At 40.5% G+C, this 24,150-nt stretch overlaps 1 protein-coding gene across 1 annotated transcript in view; it reads left to right on the top strand.

Annotated features, from left to right (window-relative positions):
- The window catches only part of LOC124722121 (importin-9), a 147,894-nt gene extending 131,290 nt beyond the window's left edge, over nt 1-16,604 (top strand). Inside the window, exons 17-19 of the mRNA XM_047247326.1 lie at nt 10,336-10,588; nt 13,370-13,460; nt 13,778-16,604. Coding sequence (XP_047103282.1) covers nt 10,336-10,588; nt 13,370-13,460; nt 13,778-13,962 — 529 coding nt within the window. The 3' untranslated portion in view covers nt 13,963-16,604. The remainder of the gene's footprint in view (nt 1-10,335; nt 10,589-13,369; nt 13,461-13,777) is intronic.
- The last annotated feature ends 7,546 nt before the right edge of the window (nt 16,605-24,150 follow it).

The following is a 24,150-nucleotide window of genomic DNA, read 5'->3' as shown; positions in this document are numbered from 1 at the left end:
AAACGCAATTGCTGAGCAATCTGTTAGAGCCTCTGCATCGGAGAACTACCCTCCACCCCTTCTCACCCTCAAATAGCTGATGGAAAGGAAAGTCCTCTCATTCGCTACATGCCACAGTGAACCCTATAACGCCCCATTTACAGAGTGGGAGCTCCTCAGCGCCCTTGCACATTGCCCCCGACTCAGCTCCTGGGCCAGATTGTATTCACAGTCAGATGATTAAACATATCTTGTCTGACAAGCGACATCTTCTAGCCATGTTCAAGCGGACCTGGTGCGATGGAGTCTTTCCATCATAGTGGTGGGAGAGCACCATCATTCCGGTGCTCAAACCCAGTCAAAACCCACTTGATGTGGATAGCTACCGGCGCATCAGCCTCAACAACTTTCTTTGTAAGCTGCTGGAACGTATGATGTGTCATCAGTTGGGTTGGGTCCTGGAGTCATGTGGACAACTTGTTCAGTGTCAGGACGGCTTCTGCCAGGGTCGCTCTACCACTGATAATCTTGTCTCCCTTGAGTCTGCCATCTGAACAGCCTTTTCCAGAGCCAGCATCTGGTTGCCGTCTTTTTTTTTATTTACATAAAGCATAAGAGACAAACTGGTGATGACATATCCTTGCCACATAGTATGAGTCGGGTCTCTGAGGCCACTCCTGATTTGTATTCAGAACTTCCTGTTGCTCCGTACTTTCTGTGTCCAAGTTAGTGCCTCCCATAGTTCCCCCATACTCCGCAGGGCTCCGTATTGAGTATCTTTCTATTTTCAGTGGCTATTAATGGTCTAGCAGCAGCTGTATGGCTGCCGGTCTCACCTTCTCTTTATGTGGTTAACTTCTGCATTTTGTACTGCTCCTCTAGTACTGATGTTGCAGAGCAGCACCTACAGGTAGCCATTTACAAGGCACAGTCATGTACTCTAGCCCATGGTCTCCAGTTTTCAGCCGCGAAGTCGTGTCCCATGTATTTCCGTCAGCATCGCACTGTTCATCCAGAACCAGAACTTTAACTTAATGATGATCCACTCACTGTAGTGGAGACATCTATTCTTAGGACTGATTTTCAATGCCTGATTGGCTTGGCTACCTCACCTTCATCAGCTTAAGCAAAAGTGCTGGCAGCACCTCAATGCTATCCACACCCTCATCAACACCAACTGGGGTGCAGATTGCTCTATGCTGCTGCTGCTGCTGCTGCTGCTCTATGGGGCTCTTGTTCAATCCTGCCTTGACAATGGGAGTCCGGTTTACAGTTCAGCGGCACCCTCAGCGTTGTGTGTACTTGACACAGTGCACCACTGCGGTGTTCGCCTAGCGACAGGAGCTTTTAGAAAGAGTCCGGTGACCAGTGTCCTGGTGGAGGCCGGAGTCCCTCCATTGTAGGTTAGGTTAGGTGTGCACAACTGCTCGCCAGTTACGTTGCACACGTTTGTAGTTCTCTTGCACATCCGAATTACAGTCTCCTTTTCCCAACCACGGTGGTTCATCTCCCGTATCGGTGGCCCAGGTCAGGGCTTAAGATTGCAGTTCGCGTCCTGTCCCTTCTGTCTGAACTGGAGTCCTTACCATTACCACATCTCCTTGAAGTCCATTCACGTACACCTCCATGGTATACACCTAGGCCGTAGATTCTTCTGGACCTTTCGCATGGCCCTAAGGGCTCAGTTAACCCTGCGGCTCTCTACCACTTCCTCTAGATTCTCGACATGTATCGGGGCTCTGAAATGGTTTACACAGATAGCTTGATGGCTGATGGTCGCGTAGGCTTTGGTATGTCCACGGAGGACATATTGAACAGCACTCCTTGCCAGATGGCTGCAAAGTTTTCACTGCAGAGCTGGTGGCCATATCTCGTGATCTTGAGCAGGCTACAAGCTATTAACCTCGCCATCCTTTGGTAGCATCCATTCAGGAGTCTGTTTATGCCTGGGAACAGTCCAGTCATTCAGTGGTGTTTGTGAGGACATCCAGGACATGTCATAATCCCAGGCAATGAACTTGCCAACAGGCTGCCCAAACAGGCTACGGGGAAACTGCTTCTGGAGATGGGCATTTCTAATACTGACCTGCGTTCTGTCTTACGTCGCAGGGTTTTTCGGCTTTGGGAAACGGAATGGTCTAACAGCCTGCACAACAAACTGTGTGTCATTAAGGAGACTATGAATGTGTGGAAGTCTTCCATGCAGGCCTCTCTCAGGGAATCTGTTGTCATCTGCCGGCTCCACATTGGCCATAGATGGCTAATGCATGGTTACTTCCTTCGTCGCGAGGATCCACCTCGATGTCGCTGTGGTTCACAAATGACGGTCGTCCACCTCTTGCTGGACTGCCTACTTTCAGCTGCTCTTCTGTGGACTTCTAACTTTCCCAGCCTCCATACCTTCGGTGTTGGGGGGGAAAACAATGCCTCAACAGTGGCTTTAGTTTCACGTTTTATTCGTGAGGGTGGGTTTTATCATTTGATGTAAGTTTTAGCATATGTCCTTTATCCCTCTGTGCCCTCCACCCTAGCACTTTTAGGGTGGAGGTTTTAATGTGTTTGAGAGTGGCTGTCTTCTTTTTATTCTTGTGTTCAGCCAGCCATGGTAATCTGCTCTCTTGTTTTGATCTCTTCTACATGTTTCTTGCATCTCTGTGGTTTTCTTGTCCGATTTTGTCCATTTTAGTGTTTGTTGCCCTTCTATCAATCTTGTGGTTTTCTACTTTCTTCCAGCTATGTTTTGTATGTCTCAATTATTTTACTCCCACCCTTGTGGAGTTCTTTTAATCGGGACGAGGGACCAATGACCTACATACCGGGCTGGCTGGCTCCCATTGTAAACCGTAATTTATCTATCATACTTCTTTGGGATGGTCTGGAAATTACATTTTTGTTCCATTAAAAATGAGGTTTTAAGTTCTGTCATAAAACTGGTCTAATAGTCAATTAGCCCATACTTTTTTGTAAGTAGCCAGTTGTGCAGGATGGTGTCCAGTACCTGTCTGAATTCGAGGAACATGGCATCAACCTAAGCACTAATGCTTACGGCATTATGGATCACATGGACGAAGAGAGCAAACTTAGTTTCACAAGATCTCTACCTGTGGAATCCATGTTGATTTTTATATAGGAGATTTTCATTCTTCAAAAATGTCAAATTCTTGATCATGAAATATGCTCCAAAGTTCGAAAATATTCTTTTTCATGATTTCGTTAGAATCTTACAGGTATCTTCCTGATGCCTATCCACTTCAAAGCGATTTTAGCTATTATCTAGTGTTCAATCAGTTCCCAATATCTGCCAGTGATTAAAAGGAAGAACCATGTTAAGATCTTTGGTGGTGAAACAATTTTGTAAGACCGAATTGTCTCTCTGTCCATTATGGGCACAGAATAGGTGATTTCGAACTGCTTATTGATTTTACATAATCCCAAAACCTCATGGGGTTTTTACATGAAATGCACTCTCAATTGAAATATGGACAACCATCAGTTTTATAATGGAATGACAATGAAAATTTGTACTTGACCAGGACTTGACCTCAGATTTCCCACTTATTGTGAGTGGTCACCTTATCATTTGGCTATCTGAGCACATCCCCTGGCCAAACCCATACTTCATGTCGTCAACCGTGTGTCTACAACCTGCACCCGTACATTCATTATGTACATTTCCTTAGGGGAGGCATTTTAATTGAGTCACTTGCCTGGTGTGTGAGGGAAAATAAGATATGTCATAGGGTTTTTAGTCAGATTGACAAAATTTTACTTGCAAAGTCCTTGAATGCTTCTCTTATTGATCTCCTTATGTTAATTTTCACTTTGTTCAGCTTTGGTTTGTCAAGCCAGAATGTGACTTCCTGTGAATCCATGACTAAGCTCTTTGTTTATGTAGCAGTTCTCTAACACAGCTGGTAAACCAGGACGGGTCTCTCCCATCCTTCAAAACGTTGCTTAGAACATACTGCTCCATATCCTCCTCAATTAATATTTAATGCTGACTACTTGGGTACTCTGCAATTTGTATATTTTCTTAATTTTCTTGACATTACTTGTAGTATCTGTAGTCATAAATGCTACACTGCCTTATGATTAAATGCTACACTGTCTTATGATCACTGATAGCCTCCTCCATATTAACGAATTCGAGAACTTCAGGTATGTTTACTGTTAGGTGTTCTATGAGTTACCTTCAGGAGTTATTATATGTCCATCTGCTTGAAGTAATTTTTGGACAGGACATTGAAAATAAGGTCACAGGAATCCCTGTCTTTGACACCAGTTTTGATAGCATGACTACCTGTCCATGCCTGGCATATTGAGGTCACCCCCCCCTCCCCCCCATTAAAACAGCATAATCAGAAAAAATTAAGAACAATATTCTGCAAGTTCTTTCTGAAGCAGTCTACTGCTACAGCTCCTGGTCCAGGCTGTCTGTAAAAGCATCAAATTACCGATCTTGTTGACCCACGTTTGATAGTATCAAAGTCTTTACTGCTATAAATACGCCACTACCATTGGTGACATACCTATCCTTAAGATACATATTCCAGTCACAATTTAGGATTTTGTTGTTATTCTCTTCTGGTTTCAACCAATTTCCTGTTGTAATATCTCTGCATTATGAAGTCAAATGGGACCTTACCATGGATGCTTATGCATTTTATTATTATCACAATAACCTTTCTATTTCTAATCGGTGCAGACGAGCATTCTCCGAGAATAATGAGGCTGATGTATCACAGATTTCTGCAGGACATTCTGACCTCCTACTCCAACACATTTTGTAGTTGTTCAAAACTGTCTGGGGCTAGTGTTAGTAAAGTCGGTAATTTCTCTTACTCGGGTGAATTAAATTTAGTATTACATAATGATCATCTCTCCAAATGTAACTAAGTTGTCTGAATTTTAAGCCAGTGCTCTTGCTACACAGAAAATAAAATTAGTTACGTACAACAAAAATCTAAATTCAGGATTGGTTTACAACAGTCAGTGTACAGTGAATTGCACTGAAAAAGTAATTTCTTTTTGCAATTTACACTGCAGTTGCATTACTGAGCAAGTTTGGAGGACAAAGGTTCAATCCTCTTTGTAAGAATCCATATTTGTGTTTCCAGTTGTAACTCTGAATAACTTTGGTGAATGGCCAGGTGATCCCATTGAGAGACAGCAACCAGTTTCCTGCCTCATCCTTGTTCTGTCAAAGCTTATGCACTATCTGTAATGATCATGTTATTAAAGAAGGTGATGCAGTGGAGTCTTGTGAGAAAGGACTGCAGTTAAGATCCCATTCTGGCCATTCACATTTCGGCTATCTGTGATTTTTTTCCTAAATTGTTTAAGGCAAATGCTGGGATCATTCCTTTGAGTTGGCCAGTTTACTTCCCCAATTAGAGTTTGGTCTCCATCTCTAATGCCTTTGTTGTCGACATTGTGTTCAACATGAATCATTATTGCTTTTTAGTGACTGTCAATATGTTACAACATGGTTTTAGTTCTCCATATCATCTGCATTGCAGTTGCAACAGGGTGTGTGTCGTGACTGAGACCAATCACAACAGCAAAGATGCTGCCATTAGAGGTGGCAGTAACATACACTCTTGGTGTGTTTGCACAGTTTCAAAGAAAATCAATAGGTGTGTAATGTGATAAGTCATAAAATTTCTTAACCACATGTGGGCTGCACCTCACTCCCATTTTTTATTTCATTCACAGATGCTTTTCTGGAAAGGCACCAATTCCAAGGCTTTTTTGACCACTTTTTCATGGTGGTCATTGCATAAGATTTGTGAAGGAATTGGTTTCTTTTATCATCTAGAAAAAAGCTCCTTCATGTGTTCCACAATAAATGCCAAGTACTGAACTTCATTAGAGTTGGTGCAGCATCTTCAGAATAAATTTTTGTTGACTAAATGTACCTGATTAACAATTGTGGCATGACAGGAATGAAAGAACAACCAGTATAGATTTGAAGTAGGTTTACACCCTTGACATTACTTTGTCATATAACTGGAAAAATATTTCTCAATTTATACTCCTTTTAGTACTGCTGTTCAAAATTAAATTTGTTAGATAAAATGGCTGAGCTACAGCCTTTGTTGTCTTAAGATTTTTAATTTTGGTTATCTGGATAACTACTTCACTTCCAGCAGGTTAGCTGCATTCTTTTTGTTATGAATATTGTCTTTCACAGAAAATTCTAAAATTAGTTTCTCTAGTTGTGAGTATAGCTGGTGGAGGTTTAGAAATTTGAAACCTAAAGTTAAATTAGATAAGCTAACTGGGATGACCTTTCTTAAAAACGGTGCTGTATAAAAACTAGTTATGTGTCTTCTAAACATTTTGTGAAATTCACACTATAGTTACTACTATCTTTCAATTTTACCAACTTGCAGAAGCTTGTAATGTAGTGAAAGTAATCACCGATTGTGCAAATATTTACAGATAATGGAAGATTTTTTGCTTCCTTTAAATTTCTGTTCTTTTATTAAAAAAATCAATGTATTTGTAGTTAAGCTTCTTGATTAAGATGGCAGACTTCACCATTGTTAAAACTTCATTTCAATCAAATATGACTGTTCTCAGAATAAAATTTTCACTCTGGAGCAGTGTGTGTACTGATATGAAACTTCCTGGCAGATTAAAACTGTGTACCAGGCAGAGTAGCTAGTTGGTAGAGCACTTCCCTGCGAAAGGCAAAGGTCCCATGTTCGAATCTCGGTCCAGCACACAGTTTTAATCTGCCAAGAAGTTTAAAAATATGACTGTTCTCAAACACATGCCAGCCAAGCTGAGCTCATGTGCACAAAACTAGGTGTGACTCATTGGATCACCAACAATTTTTGTAACAGTCATATATGCAGCACAGCCTCCCAAAAACATTCATAGCATTATATGGCTACTTGTGATCGTGTTATGTATCTAGCACTATGCAGCTTACCTTTGTAGCTAAGATAGCTAATTTATGCTTGTACATTGGCACTAGACTTCAAAGTAGCAAGTTCAAATCCACATGGGAGAAGTAATTACCTTGTCCGGCTGACAAAGAGAGAAACGTGGTAGTTACAGATTCTGAGCACCAGACTGCTCAGATATCCTGGGCTTGTCAGCTGTAGTTATGTGCTATTCACTGTCATTTAGTATTTGTTACTATTATTTAGGTGTCCCCTGAAATAAGCATAGTATAAAATTAGCATAAGCAGCCTATGGCTCAGTACCCATTGTTACATTTCAAAGCAAGAATTCCCTAATACTGTATAAAATAGTTTGCAGTTAAATTCTGTATTATTACAAAACACTGCAATACTCTGGCTCAGAAACTTGGACAAAAAATTAATGGACTGACCTTGAGGGTTGCCTCCCATGTAGTTTCCAAAATGCAGCCTAACCTTAATCTCAAATACAAAATACTTAAAAATTTCTAAAATAAAATTAACAGCTAATTTTTCTCCCTAGAGTTGTCACACGTGGTACATCTTGGCTCAAGAATTCTCCAGTTCTTGTGTGGAATGCTGGTTACCATCATTTCAGTGGAATATTTGCTTTCTGAAAACCTGTAATGGTTCTCTCTCTGAAATTTTTTCTTTATCTAGCACTGTTTAAGCTTTCAGGAATTGATAATTTCTTTTGAAAATCAGCAACAGTATTTTGTTCCTGAACATCCTTGAGAGTCAATGTTTAACATGTTACATATCCTTCAGGACCCTATTTTTGAATCACTATACTTTCCTTGACAGTTAATAAGCCAGCAGAGGGTAGTTGTCAAGCACTCTGATTAGCACTTGCATTAAAATACAGATGGGCTCTTTATTGTGAGCACATAGTTTTTCCAAATTGTGATTTGCTAGTTGTATCAGAATAGTAATAACTATTGATGAATTTATCAGTTATGTCCAGAAAATGTTTTAAATTAGCACTTATAAAAAGTCAATCATCTCAGCCTTTTCCCACGTTATGTGGGGGTCGGCGTTGCTTTGCTGGACCCTTCTCTTTCATAACTGCCTATCCAGTGCTTCTCTGAGCCATCCTTTCTCCCGTAGGTCCCCTGCTACCTTGTCTTTCCATCTCAGTTTAGGTCTTCCTCTTGATCCTTGGATTTATAGGTCTTTAACTCTCCTCCCCACGTAGTACTCCCCCCGTCTCTGCGCATGTCCATACCATCTTAGCCTACTTTCTTGGATCTTCTTCCTGATGGGCCCCACTTTCACTGTTCCCCTGATGTTCTCATTCCTTAGTCTATCCTTTCGCGTCACCCCACTCATCCACCTTAACATTCTCATTTCTGCCACTTCCATCCTTTTCTCTTGGGCTTTTATAATTGGCCAAGTTTCTGCGCTATACTGCATTGCAGGACTCACCACAGACTTGTAAAGTACTCCGCTCAGTTTCCTGCAGTTCATCCATCCTTTATTTATCCTGTGCTGTATTTCGGCCTCCAGTCCTCCATCACTTTGCAAGTAAGAGCCTAGGTATTTAAATTTCTTGACCAGTGTCAGTTCTCCTTGCAGGTTAAGATATAGATCTTTGGCATCCTTTGTACACACATACTGTTTTCACCCTGTTAATTCTCATTCCCTTTTCCTCTAGAGCTTTTCTCCACTGTTCAAGCTTGTCTTGAAGTGCCTCCTGGGTGTGTTTACAGATTAAATCATTGGCAAACAACATGCTCCAGGATGCCTCTTTTTTTCACATCTGTGACTAGTTCATCCATGACAAGGTCAAAGAGAAATGGGCTGAGAGCAGATCCCTGATGTAGTCCTACTCTCACTGGGAGTGCCTTTGTTGCACCTGCACTGCTCCTGACATGTCATTGCGCCTTCATACAGGTCTTCTACCACCCTGATATATTTTTCTGGCAAGCATTTACTTCTCAAGACTTCTCCACATCTCTTGCCTCGGCACTCTTGTCATATGCCTTATCAAGATCGATAAAGGCCATATGGATCTTGGCTTGTACTTCTGTGCCTCTCCATCAGTTGCCTTAGTGCAAATATTGCATCAGTTGTTCCTCTTCCCAGCATAAATCCAAACAGTTCTTCACATACTTCACTTTCTAGATGCAACCTCTTCTCAATTATCCTTTCCCAGATCTTCATTGTGTGGTACATCAGTTTTATCCTTCTGTAATTGCCACAGTTTTGGATATCCCCTTATGTATGGGAACCAGTATACTGCTTCTCAAAGTACGCAGAATTCTTTCCCCCTTTCCAGATCTTTTGCATTAGATCCCAGAGAATATCAGTTCCCTGTTCTCCCAGACTTTTCCATGCTTCTTTTGGGATTTGGTATGCCCCTTAGGGCCTTCCCATTTTTCATTTTCATCACCACATGTTCAACTACTTTCCTACTCTGGGTCATTCCCTTATTTATATCTCCATCCTCATACTTCTCTCGTACTATTTTCCTAATTAAATAGACTTTCAAAGTACTCCCACCACGTATTCAGGATTTTCTCATGGTCGTGTAATACTACACCTGATTCATCATTGATCTCCCTCATTGAGGTTATGTCCTTGGTTGCCTTATCTCTTGCTTTAGCAGTCCATAGGAGTTGCCTGCTGTCCTGTCTTCTTTCCAGCTCTTCATACCTCTTCCATTGCCTCAGCCTTTGCTTTTACCACTGTTCTTTTTGCCATCTTTTTTGCAGTCTTGTAGGCTTCCCTATCCTCCTGTCTTCCTGTTAAGTCCCATTGGTTTTTTTGCATCTTTCTTCACTTTTACCACTTTCTGAACCTCCTCATTCCACCACGTCTCCTTATCTTCTTGTGGTCCCTTTCCTGTTACACCCAGCATATCTTTTCCAGCTTTTGTAATTACATTGCTATTATAACTCCACCACTCCTGTACATCCTCCGGTAATTTCACGTCTCTTAATAGTGATTACTTGAATTTTTCTCGCAACACCTCTTCTTTCAGTTTCCACCACTTTATTCTTTGTTCTCCTCCACATTTGTCTTTTCCCCACTATCATTTCATAATCGGCCACTATGTATTTGTGTTGCACAGCCACACTCACTGTTTATAACCTTGGTATTCATTTCCTTTGTGTTTCCTTCTGGACAACAAGCAGTCTGACTGTATTTTATGGTCTCCGCTCCTGTACTGTAAAAGTTATCTTCTACGATTGAAGTGGTCCGTATGGATATAATTGGCTACAGTGTAGTTACTTCACCTTTTGAATCTGATTTGACATTCCTATTCAAATTTATTTTGCCTCCTTAGAATTTGATTAGAAAATACTCACTAGCACTTCCTGGTGAATTTTCTCATTTTGTTATTTAATAATATATTCAAAATTCCAATCACTTAATTTACTTTGAAAGATCCCATAATCTCTAAGCTTGTTTGATGTTGCAGTGCACTAGCCCTTTGCAAAATCTTGGAATATGGAGTTTCCCACAATGATGATCGGCTTAACTCTATAATTGTGAAAGGTGATCAGATATATGTACAAAATGATTCGGGTGGTGTTAAAACAAGGTCACAAGCGCAGAACAATTTCAACGAATGGACATCTGTACCATTGCTTGTAAAGATTTTTAAGATTTTGTTGAATGAAGTGAGCAATGTAATGGAGAGCAAAGCTGCAAGGACAGAAATTGATGATGAGGTACGTATAAGTTTCTATCTGATAAGACATACATAGAAATAAGGAATGTGTGTGTAATTTTTAAAATTGTGCAACAGCATGTTAAGTGCACCAGACAAAAAATTAGTCACCCCTTGAGGAATCATTACACGTTTCATTTAATACCATGAAATTCCACCCCTCGAATTGGTAACCTAACAGGAAGTCAGGGTTTCCAGAAGGTTGCTCAGGTATGTGCTTAAACCATTTGCTGAGGATTTCATCACGAAGTGCCATCAAACTGTGGTGATGCTGATGTCGGCATTTTACTTGTTGTTCCAACATGTCTTACAGATTTTCTATGTGGTTAGTCTACATCTACATTTATAATCCGCAAGCCACCCAGCGGTGTGTGGCGGAGGGCACTTCACGTGCCACTGTCATTACTTCCCTTCTCTGTTCCAGTTGCGTATGGTTCGCGGGAAGAATGACTGCCGGAAAGCCTCCGTGTGCGCTCGAATCTCTCTAATTTTACATTCATGATCTCCTCGGGAGGTATAAGTAGGGGGAGCAATATATTTGACGCCTCATCCAAAAAACACCCTCTCGAAACCTGGACAGCAAGCTAAATCGCGATGCAGAGTGCCTCTCTTGCAGAGTCTGCCACTTGAGTTTGCTAAACATCTCCGTAACACTATCACGCTTAACAAATAACCCTGTGACGAAACACGCCGCTCTTCTTTGGATCTTCTCTATCTCCTCCGTCAACCCGACTTGGTACGGATCCCACACTGATGAGCAATACTAAAGTATAGGTCGAACGAGTGTTTTCTAAGCCACCTTGTTTGTTGATGGACTACATTTTGTAAGGACTCTCCCAATGAATCTCAACCTGGCATCCGCCTTACCAACAATCAATTGTATATCATTATTCCACTTCAAATCGTTCTGCACGCATACTCCCAGATATTTTACAGAAGTAACTGCTACCAGTGTGTGTTCCGCTGTCATATAATCATACAATAAAGGATCCTTCTTTCTATGTATTCGCGATACATTACATTTGTCTATATTAAGGGTCAGTTGCCACTCCCTGCACCAAGTGTCTATCCGCTGCAGATCTTCCTGCATTTCGCTGCAATTTTCTAATGCTGCAACTTCTCTGTATACTACAGCATCATCTGCGAGAAGCCGCATGGAACATCAGACACTATCTACTAGGTCTTTTATATATATTGTGAAAAGCAATGGTCCCATAACACTCCCATGTGATACGCCAGAGGTTACTTTGTCTGTAGACGTCTCTCCATTGAGAACAACATGCTGTGATCTGTTTGCTAAAAACTCTTCAATCCAGCCACAATCAGGTGATGATGCAGGCGTATCAAAATGTAGTAGGGTAGGGGAGGGAGTGTTCAGAAAAAAGTAAAGTTTTTTGAGCCCAATGAACTTTGCTGTTGTCTTGAAAAACAGGTGTGTCAATAGCCTACTCATGCAGATGTTGACGAATGACCCAGTGTTGCTTTTCAAACATGCTCATTCATGTTAGTTATCATTTCAATGAGTGGACCCAATTTAGAATAAGAAAAACTTCCCCCAAAACTTCAGACCCATCTCCACCTTGAATCTGACGTTGCACACATTTAGGATAAAATGCTTCACTTCAGCTTCAGTCCACAGCTCGTGGTCTAATGGCTACTAGCATTGCTACCTCTGGATCACGGGGTCCCGGGTTCGATTCCTGGCTGGGTTGGGATTTTCTCTGCCTGGAGATTGGGTGTTTGTGTTGTCCTCGGAGATTGGGTGTTTGTGTTGTCCTCATCATTTCATCATTATCATTAGTGTCAGTGGCTACATTGGACTATGAAAAAATTGGGACTTTGTACGGGTGCTGATGACCGCGCAGTTGAGTGCCCCTCAAACCAAACATCACTACTTCACCTTCAGTGCACACGATGACGTGCATCATTTGAATATAGGCAAAAATGTGATTTGTCAGATGACACTATGTTCTGCCAGTGAGCTAATGTTATTGTTGTATGATTTCTATCACATTGAAGATTGACACCTTTATGTGCCTGTGTGAACATTGGCCTTCAGCAGGGTAACACTCCAAACATTCATTGCATGCAGTTTGCATTGCAGTGTTCTTTTGCTAACTTTCATGCACCGCCTGCAGCAATTTCAGTTGGGCTTGGAAGCAGTTTTGATTCCCAAGAAGTGAAATGCGTCTCCAGCACCTCTGCCAGGATCTTTTTCCAACCAAAATTTTGATGTGTTCCGTGTCCACGTGGGTTAAACCACTGCTGGTAGGCACATTGAACAGTCTGCCACAAACCACCACCAAATTCAGCAACTTCAAACATCATAGGACCATGGACATGACCAGACTCTATTGTTCTTTCTTGCTACCCTGTCACATCCATACATCTATGCATGTTTACATACAGTGTCCATTGACACGAATGTTTCACTGATCACTACTTCCTTATTCTCGCAAAGAGGCAGTGATCCACTTGTAAAGGCTGAAAGATTCATGTATGAGTGCAAACTGTACTGACAAATCTTTTGTTCAATAAGAATAAATAATAGTACACATTTTCTTCTTTGTTTCGTGGCCTCTCTTCCGCATCAGTTGTAAAAGTTATATAGGTTAATACTGTGTATAGCTTTATTTCCAAGCATTGCAACAATATGGCTTTTTGTAAAATTTTGTTTGAGAGGAAGATGAACATTTCTCATGCTTTCACCTACTAAGTTTTAGTTTTGAAATAAGTTTGCCTGCTGTTAATTTTTTTCTTTCTTTCTTTCTTACTGTTTTAGACGGATGAAGAATGGGAAGATGACAGTGGATTCGAGCAAGGAGGCAGTGAAGACAAACAGTCTCAATCATTTGAGGATTCTTCTCCGGATGGTACGTACGTGTGTGTGTGTGTGTGTGTGTGTGTGTGTGTGTGTGTGTGTGTGTGTGTGTGTGTGTGAAGTTAGGATGGAGTCTAAAGTGTTAACGTTCAATGTTAAGATGTAAATTCTTGGTTTCTCTTCAGTAATTTAAGGTTTGGATCTAAAAGAAAGGTAGTGGTTTTATGACTTATTCATGACCATTGTACTGTGTTAATTTCCTTAAACAAAGAGCATATGCCTATAACCATTTTTGTATGATTAGTAGCATACTCATTGATGAATTTTAAGAAAAAACCTATTCTGATCATACTATTATTTTTCTCTCAGGACCAGAAGATTCAGATTGTGATGATCCTGATATACTGAATGACCCACTATATCGTGTGGATTTAACAAGACATCTCACAGGCATCTTAATTTCCCTTGGACATCAACCTTACTTCCATGTATTTTCACAACACCTGAATGAAAATGAGCTAAAAATTCTGAAGAGTGTCAGTACATCGCCTTAATATACCACAGTCACAGTAGAAATGTGCATTATTTTGCATATATTGAGTGCCTCGGAGTTGCTAGTATATTACTAGTCACTTGCATTATATGACATAATTGGAAAACATTTTTGAAATGAATTTAATCTTTTGTAAAACATTTGTATAAGTAGTGTTTTGTATAAGTTTTTATGACAATTGTATTTGTCTGTTGTTAAGGTGAAAATGTGGATTTTTGTATGATTGCATGCTGGTTGTTAAGGCACTGGTGAGTTCTTTAAATTGTAAATTATGTTTAAGGCAAGCAATGCTGCATATTGAATGTTGGATTAAATGGAGACTGCTTTGAAGTAAGAAATAATTGCTAGTGTAGGACTGGTGCCTTGAATAGGGTGTTGTCCTGACATCAAAAGTGATAATATTGAGGCCTTTTCATCTGTTATGTGAAAACTACAGTATTAAATCAACTTGAAAGATGCTGCAGTTATCAATCACTTGACATGTTAATGTAACCATCACAACTTTAGTTTTGTATGGTTGTTCTAAATGCCTCAATCTCTGTACTGGGGTGGTTCCTGAACACAAGGCTGAATTGACTTTGTGTAACTGTTCTTAGGTGTAATTATTTCATTGTTGACAATACCTTAACATAAGTGTGTGTGTGTGTGTGTGTGTGTGTGTGTGTGTGTGTGTGTGTGTGTGTGTGTGTTTTGCTTGTTTCTGTTTTTATGAACTAAATTTATCCCAGTCTATAGAATCAAGTAGAAAGGAGAGATTAAATGTGTAAGAGTTCAGAATAAAGTAGTGGAGGGAGGGAGTGGTTTTGTCTTCCCAGTTCATAAATGCTGAGCATTTATAATTTACCTCAATTTTATGCCATTACTTTCCTTCCTTTTTGTATCATGTGCATGAAATCATTACAATTAGTGAATGTACCATGCAGTAAGCAGTTAAACAGTATGTTCGTTAGAGCCTCTTAATCTTACTGTATAATCTCCCTTTGGTTTGCAACATCTGGAACGTTACAGGAAATGTAATCCTATGGTTGGTTTTCAGGATTTGCTTTTATATGCAATTAAAGTGGTACCAGATTTTAGGGTGACCATTTTGTGTGGTATCAGAACAGCCTCTTTTTGATGCTGAATGTTTATAATCTGTAAATTGTAAGAGGTAGTAAGCTTTAACAAATGCAATAGTGGAATGACATAAAATTGTACAATCTGGAGTTTACTAATGTTAGTTTGAAAATCGGTGAAAATTTAACCTTCAGCTCATGCTGAAGGTAAGTTTAAATGAAGCTATTTATAACCAATATTAGGATGTCATCTTCTGCAAAGTTACAGAATAAGCAAAAATTTTAAAAAAATCTCGACTCCTGTATGCCACATTTGGTGCTAATCTTAATAATCTCGTGTCCTCATTTTGTTTTGCATGACTGAATGTGGACTACTATTATAAAGTTCTGCTATGATTGGTCTGATATTTTCCCATCTTTTCAGACTTCTTTAGATCATCCCAGATGGATATGATAATCATCATGGCAGCTTACAATAATTAACACATTTCCTAATCGTTATCAAATGTGAGTGGTTGTATCACTTGTTGTCTTTGGCAGTGCACCATAAACCAAAGAAAGGAAAACTGATTTTTTTTAAATATTTGGTAACTTCTGCATAAAATTAAACATTTCTTTGGCTCTGTAAGTGCCAGCCTACAAATCCAAAGGTCTGGTGTTAGATCCTAGAATTTTTTATGTTATTTAATGCTTCTTTCATATCTGGCAATAAGTTGTCAGTTGCAGTTGCACTGGGGCTCATCGCTCCATGAATTTGTAATGCTTCCTACCTCCTCACAACTGGCTGGGTGAGTTGGTTAAAAGGTCGGAGGAAGGCAAGGGCATTCTACACTGAATAAGACTGTGCCTAAGTAAAGTGCTGTCATGTTCAAACCTAGTAAAGATACTGATTATGCCCTTGCTGCTGGACTTCACTATGTTTGTGGGCCTCGGGCAAAGCAGTATTGAGCAAACACGATGACACTATTTGTCTCAACTGATTAGCTCATAATTTGACTATAAGTGTGCCCTTACCTCTTTTATTTTCAATCTGACAAATACAGGGAAATAGCAAAAAGCAATGTCCGTGATAGAGAGGAAAGACTCGTGCAATTTGGTTTTGCAATGAAATAATTCTCAATCCTTTTGAGCACTCTCTTATATTTTTTACGTGGTTTGCTCAATGTTTCTAATATTTTTGAGTTAGGAAGAGGATCGTTAAACTTCTGAACCAAGTGCTACGGCCAAATATCATTTGAAAACCAGACTTCAGGGTTATAATGTAACTGTTGTACCATTCTTAGCCCACTTTGTAGAGAAACTTACAAATAATTTATCATTGTGGTTCTATTACTTTCATGATCATTTAATAAAGAGGTATAATCTGATGTGATATTAGATTAGTTGACTTCAGATTTATGGTATTACACATTTCTGTTGTCAAAGACCATTAACTATGTTTGATGTGCAGCCAAGAAAAGCAATACCGTATTTACTCGAATCTAAGCCGCACTTTTTTCCGGTTTTTGTAGTCCAAAAAAAACGCCTGCGGCTTAGAATCGAGTGCAAAGTAAGCGGAAGTTATGAAAAATGTTGGTAGGTGCCGCCACAACTAACTTCTGTCGTCGAATATATGTAGCGCTACGCAGGCATGCTTCACAGGCACAAAGACAAATACTGGCACCAAAACCTCTGCGTCAGTAAATAAATAAAAAAAAAGGTGGAAGACGAGCTTTCTTTTTCTCCGCCCCGAGTTTCGACCACTGCATTTTCGTACATTATCCAACAAAGTAAATACAAATTCCATATTGTTCCTCTTCGAACGTAGCAGCATTTCAATGTACTACGAAAATCCGACTGGCAAGACTGTTTGGGATATTTGTCAATATGGCCAACTCTGCTTTCTGAATTTTTTCCTAACTGTGAGAAGAAATGGTTGCTAATAGGAACTTCTATGAATTGTGAATCACATGCAGTATTCTCTTCACCATAAGAATAATACGAATATAAACATTTTGCCATGTATTCTTTCGTGTTTGCTGCTATCTCATTTAAATCCTGTCCGCCTAATAAAATACGAAACTGGAGTGAGACAACAGCAGACGCGGAAGAATATACATACCATGTCATGTTTATATTCGTATTATTCTTATGCCTAATAGTGATACAGTCAAAAATGAAGCACGGCAATTGACTAGATTTTTAAATCTAAGATGACTCTAATTTCTGTGCACAATGTAACGTACTAAAGAGGCGTCTGCAAAGATTTTCAAACGGAAAAAATTTTCGCTAAATTCTCGTTCAGAACATCTTCTATCACACGCAGTCTATTATTTGATTCTTGTTGATCATTATCAAAGAAAGCAGCAGTGTAAGTAGCAACGAATAGCAGTCTCATGCCATTGTTTCGCTAATGAGACGATTCCTCTCTTTGTTTCTTTTTTTTTTTTTAACTGTAAGCGGCGGTAGCGTGCACAAAAGCAAGCCATGCCGCGAGCGGCGACAGGCCGTAAACCCTCATTTTCAGAATGCGACAAACAATGCATGACACAGTACAGTAATGCATTTTCAGCTTTGAGTGACGGAAACACCTATAACAAAGAGAACTGCATTTGTCAGATCAAAGAAAAATAAGCAATCAATTCAAACCAGACGGAGCACGTGAAAAAGGAAGGGTACCCGTATAAATACGGACGGAGCGCCTGACGCATAACAACGGCTACCTGGTAAAGCTTAACTGCTAAGCTTACAACTCAAACCAAACTACTACAGCTGTATCGTCATTCATTCAACCTAAATTGTGTCTCATATTACAATGGACCAAGTTTGTTTCGATTTGGAAGTGCGGCCTAAAACTTTTCTCTCCCCTTGAATTTCGAGTCTCAGATTTCAGGTGCGGCTTAGATTCGGGAAAATTTTTTTTCCTCGATTTAGTCTAATTTTTCAGGTGCGGCTTAGATTCGAGTGCGGCTTAAATTCGAGTAAATACGGTACTTAAAACTTACTTTAAATTGTATACTGGTATGTAAAATATCCTTCAGAGAAGGAATTAGGGCACAGTGTCCTTTATATTTATCATAATACTGGTTGAATTTTTGTTAAGTTCCTGAAGCCTTCTAATGAAGAAATCTCTTTGCAATCTGTTAAGTGTTTAAAAATGATAATGCAGACATATTATATATTGTAATCAGATTTTTGTGAGAGTAAATCGAAGAATAATTTAGTCTATAGGAAAATGTGTGTCATCGAAAAGCCAGAGCAGTTTATAAGAGATTTAACAAATATTTTTTTAGAATATATATATATATATATATATATATATACATATATATACACACACACATATGTGTAATACAGTGACTTTAAAAAGACTATATTCACTTCTGTCTTGCTTTAATATTCAGTTTCATAAAGTAAAATAAAGTTTATTAACTTTTTAAAGAGCTGACATTTTTCATTCATATTTAGACCCTCTCCTGTATTAATTTCCATAACTATTTTGCATAGGTACAACATGTGTGTTAATATTCATGTGCAGATTAATAAAATATATTCTGAACAGCAATTTGACTTGTATTCCATTTCCACCAATGCGTGTTAATTAGTATTCAACAGTGGTTTTTTGACAAGACATTCTCAGCTCTTTATCCCTAATGGGAGTGTGAGAATTTTTGTATAAAGTTCATGGTTTATGCTAATGTTGTGAAACAGAACTACTGTGCATAATAAACCCATGAAGTCTAAGTGCAAAATAGAAAACTCGACATAAGCTATTAATGGGTGTACGGATGTAAGATGCTGGTGATTTGAACAGAAGTCGCACAAATTTGTAGTAGCAGAGTGCAAATGAAGTTTGGCTATTGGAAATGCTCCTACATTAACAATACAAACAAAACTATAAGACAGAGAATTAAATTCGGTGCCTCGCGCACACTATCAGAAAGTAGTTCGCAGCCACAGTTCACTTCTGTACAAGACTACACTTAAGATGAATACAGGATGGCTATAATTAAACTTTCGCTACTTGAGCCAGTGTAGGTGGAAAACTAATCACAATATGCTTACCCAACTTCATAGGAATGATGTGCAGCGGGATTTGCATTGTTAGTAGTGTTAGTGTTGTGACTTGTTAGGTACAGTGACAGAGTTGAAACAAGCATCACAGTTGTAGTCATCAGCATGGGTCTGAATAGGGTAAGCGAGAGTTTTTCTCGTAAAACTGTTTTATCAAAACAGCAGTAGTGCTGCTGCTTTTCATGAATAGCAATGTATTAAAGGAATACAGAGGTGTCCTCTTACTGCACCAGTGTTTAATAGGATTCGGAAGTTAGAATTAAATGACAATCTGGAAATTGCACCTGCAAGAGACTGACTGCCAATTGCATTACAGATTGTTCATGTTACTATTGCCAGAGCACCCCCTTGTATTGAAATTTAAATGTATTTCTTTCATTGGTTTGTTCATAATTTCTCTTTCACATGCCCTTACAAATGTTTCAACAAAATTTCATTATCCATTCTCTTTGGCCATTCTCATTTATTCTACAGTTTTTTTTTTATTTCATATTGTTTCCCTCTGCATTGAGTATATTTATCTGTGTTTTAGTTTTGTGGACAACTTTTTTGAAACACTGTCCATTCCATTAAACTAGTATTCCAAATCTTTTGCTCACAGTGACACACTGTCACTAGCAACCCTTAAACTTCATATTTATTTGCTCTTAACTTTTAGGTTCCTCAAGTACCTGTGCAGTGGTAGCCCCATGACCCCACAGGGATCGCAGTATTGGTACCTGTGGAGAGATATGATCCCCACCCCTCTCCCATGTTTCCTTCCCTGGCTATGCTGTGGACGGAACATAAGATAAAGGGGCAAGGGAGGAATACTCCCCACAATACTTAGTTTGCTCTAGAAATGACGGATTGCTTTTTGATCACAAAGCCATTTTCTTTGTTCAACACCTTAAGGAGAGATTTGAGAAGCGGCAGCAATTTCAAAGCAAAAGTGGCTCCATTCTGATTAGTAAAGCATCCCCGCTCAGTCACGGGTACTGCTTGCATGTCTGGGTGACACTCTTGTAGCTGTCACCCCCGTAACAGCCTCAGTATGGTAAAGGTATTGTCTGCCATACAACCACCTCTTACAGACTGATGACAAGTTATGTGCAAATTTGGAGGGAAGGGGTGTGAATTTCATCCATGTCCAGCAGGGACCAAATGGTAATAGGGTTGATACTGGGGCCTTCACCTTGACCTTTGAAAGCAAATCTTACCCTGTGATGCTGTATCAGTGCAACCTGAAACCATATGTTTAGCCTCCCATCAGTGCTCATATTATCAGGAAGGGTTCCCTTGGAATGCTCCCCTCCTAGGATTCTGTCGATCTTTAAAAGTCAGTGGTGGAACAAGCCATAGGATGCTGATCGTAGAGCTTCGTGTTCCTCCTTTGTCACTGAAACTAGGGTGGAGAAGCCCTTACATACATAGAAATCGTCGAAGAAGAGGGACAAAAGATGAATTCAAAGAGAGAGGTTCCATTGTCCCCGTATCACCAGCCCCTGCATGTTCAGCTACTGTAATGACTGGTTTCCAGCGTTGTGAACCACTATCCTCCACAGCTGTTTGGGCTATTTTAAGAATCTAGCTGACTATGACACTGTCAGTGTTCGCATGTATGTTCTGGACTTTGTCTACTGTGAACACGTCACTTGATATGGCTTTGGAGGCCGTCAGATTTTGTGTGAAGCCATCTGTGGATTTTACCGCCTGTAATGTGTGTCTACCTGCAGGTAGTGAAGTGAAGTGCCTCAGGCTGCATTGTCTGCAATGATTTTTCAACTCCCCTCCACATTTCCTCATTTTTACGTACTTCATTGTGGCATAGAGCTCTTATTCATTCATTTATCTTTTCCCTTTGCAGCCCAGGTCTTCTATCTGTGTGTTGGAAAGTCCATGATAACCTGTGTGACAGTGATCATTTTCAGATTGTCCTACCCTCCCTCAGTATCACTTGGCTGGGTGTTCACCCATATGAGCTCTCAACATTGCTGACTAGCATACCTTTTCCTCTGCTGACACCCTTAGCACATGGTGACTCCCTGAATGGTGGTGTCTGCACTGACCCAAATCCTCTCCAAACATTTTGCTTGAGCCTCTGTGCCTGAGTGTCATCAGCCTTTATACTGTCCTCCTATACAGGTGGAGCTAATTCACGTACCTTTCACTACATGCTACCTAATATGTCTAATGGCCCCTGCAGTGACTGGGAAATAGTCATTCTCCTAGTCCTTTACCATAACACGTCTCCCATGTCTGATTACATCCACAAACGAATGCTCAAACACCTATAGAGGGATTTCCCAAGTCATATCCTTGCCATTTTTAACTGTATCTGAAGTGAGGATGAGCTCTCATCTTAATGGCGAGAAAGTGAGAGATCATCCTGGTACTGAAATAGGGTAAACACGCCCTAGAGGTGAACAGCTATCACCCAAGTAGTCCCATTAATGTTGAATGTAAGTTGCTCGAATGTATAGTGAGCTGGCAGTTTGGTTTGTACCTTGAGTCTTGGAGTCTTTTGCTCAGTTCAAGGACAGTTTCTACCAGCCCCACTCTACTGCTGACTGTTTGGTTTGCCATTTCATCACTTTTCGCCTTATATTGTTTTATTTCTGTCTTCTACCACTTGCAAGATGCCACATGGTATCATCACACTTTCGTTACCTTATACGGGTGGGGTTTCTGGGGGCCACTCCTGATTTCTGCCCTGAACTTATTGTCACACTGTACTTTCCATCTTCAAGTTGTTACTTCCTGGAGTATCCCCAGATACAGGATATTGGAGTCCTCCAATGCTCAGTACTGACTGTCCATCTTTCTCTAGTGGTTATCAATGGTCTAGTTGCAGCTGTGGGGTCTACAGTGTCACTCTACAGGTATGCTGACTATTTTTGCATTCACTATTGGTCCTGAAGTGTGTTTCTGAATGCCTAAGACAGGATGCCATACAAAAGGCCTAGTCTTGGGCTCTCACCCATTGCTTCTGGTTTTCAGCCACCAAGACATGCTTCTGTCAAGGTTGTACTATCCATCAGCAATCTGAGCTCTACCTCAATGATCAATTGCTCAATGTGGCAGGGTGTTAGCCCTTTTTGAGGCTGGTCTTCAATGCACAATTGACATGGCTTCTCCATCAGTGCCAGCTTAAGGGAACATGCTGGTCACACTACCTTAGTGACACTAGCTGGGGGTGCAGACTGATCTACACTTGTGATTTTAAAAAGTTCTGATCTGGAGCCTGGTACATGGCTCGGCATTCCTTCAGCAGTGTACATGCTGGGCTTCATAAATCATTGTGGGGTCTGACAGGCGACAGGGAGGCATTTGGTCGAGCCTTGTGAACAGCCTACGCATGGAGGCTAGAACCCCACTGCACGTCAGGTGCCAACAAATGCTCCTCAACCATGTAATACACATTCACTGCTCCCCTGAGAATCCAAACTACTGTGTAAGTTTCCTGATAAGGAGATCCACCTCCCACAATAGAGGCACAGGACTGGACTCTCACTCTCACAGTCTGCATACATTGTCTCTGCTCTGAAGCATTTCCCCCATTGTCACCTTTCGTCAGAGAGCAATCTTGTACGTCAGCATGGTGTGTACTCTGCCCTTGGATCTGCCTCTACCTCCTTTATGCATTTCCAGGTTCAGAAGTATTACACATTGATGGCTGTACAGTCAACAGATGAACTGGTTTTGCCCACACAGATTCAAGGTGCAATGAACTACACTCCCTGCCAGATGTATGCAGTGTATTCACTGCAGAACTGGTGGCCTTTGCTTGACCCTTCAGTTATGTTTACTTTTGCACTGGAAAGTAGTTCTTAAACCCATTAGTTGTGACCATCCAGGATCTTCTGGATGGTTAGTCATCTTTGGACCCCAGATCATGTTGGGATCCAAGGATCACAACTTTAGAGATGGAAGTACCAGAACCAGACCTTTAGTTTACTTCACGCTGTCAATTGTTGGAGGCTTTGAACATGATTTTTGTATGCTCTGGTTTTCCTGAACAAATTGCTAGCAGTAAAGGGAACCGTGACCATGTAGCAGTCTTCCCTTCATGCAAGTTGCAGGGAATCTACCGTTCTGTCAACTTCGCATTGGCCACAGTTGGCTGACCCATGGTCACATTCTATGTGAGAATCTACCTCGCTGTGAGTGCGGTACCATTCTGATGGTAGCCCACTTCCTACTGGACTGCCATTATTTGGGCACCTGATAGTGAACCCTAAACCTGCTGACACAATACCAAAGTTGATGATCTGGTTTTATGTTTTATCTGTGAAGATGGTTTCTATTTCTCTCAGCAGCAGGGCACACTGGCTTTGTCAACCAATTGAGGGATTGGAGAGGTGATACATCGCCTGCCCAACCTGTGGGGCCCATGGGTGCCCGTGCTTAGTGTCTGGCCTAGCTCCTACCCTTACCAGCTTTTTAATTATTCTTGTTCTTTTACAGTTATCGTTGGTTGACAGACTTGTCATTGCCCTCTTTTCTGAGATTTCATGTTGTCTGCGTAGTTAGTTTCCTTACGGTAATGGAGAATGTGGATGTATTGGTCATAAGTAGAGGGTGTCTCTCCAGTCGCATAATGTGTCCCAGAGATGTCCAGCTGCCTTCTGGGTGAGGCAACTCTCCCACATTCACACTTTTTACCACACTCTCTCTTTTACATGCTTCTATCTCCTGGTTTTCATGATTCTCGGATACAGTCAAGTCCATTGGGATCTGCCTTCTGTTTACTTCTTCTCTAGAGGCTAAGCACAGCTTGGCAACAAAGGATTAAGAATCCTTTGATCCCATTGATCCAGCCGGCCATCCGTGTGATCTACAACTAAACTGCAACCACTGTGCTAATTTCTACATGGGTATGACAAGTAACAAGCTGTCTGCCCACATGAATAGATACTGCCAAACTGAAGTGAAGAGACAGTTGCTGAACATGCTGCACAACACAATGTGCTTCACTTCGTTTGATGCTTCAGTTTGAACAATTTGGAGTCTACATACCTACACCAGCTCTTTTGAATTGCACAGGTAGGAACCCTCCCTGCAACATATGCTGCATTGCCATAACCCTCCCTGTCCTCAAC

Source organism: Schistocerca piceifrons, chromosome X, assembly GCF_021461385.2.
Source record: "Schistocerca piceifrons isolate TAMUIC-IGC-003096 chromosome X, iqSchPice1.1, whole genome shotgun sequence".
Classification (NCBI taxonomy): Eukaryota; Metazoa; Arthropoda; class Insecta; order Orthoptera; family Acrididae; genus Schistocerca; species Schistocerca piceifrons.
This window is presented reverse-complemented; position numbering and strand designations above follow the sequence as displayed.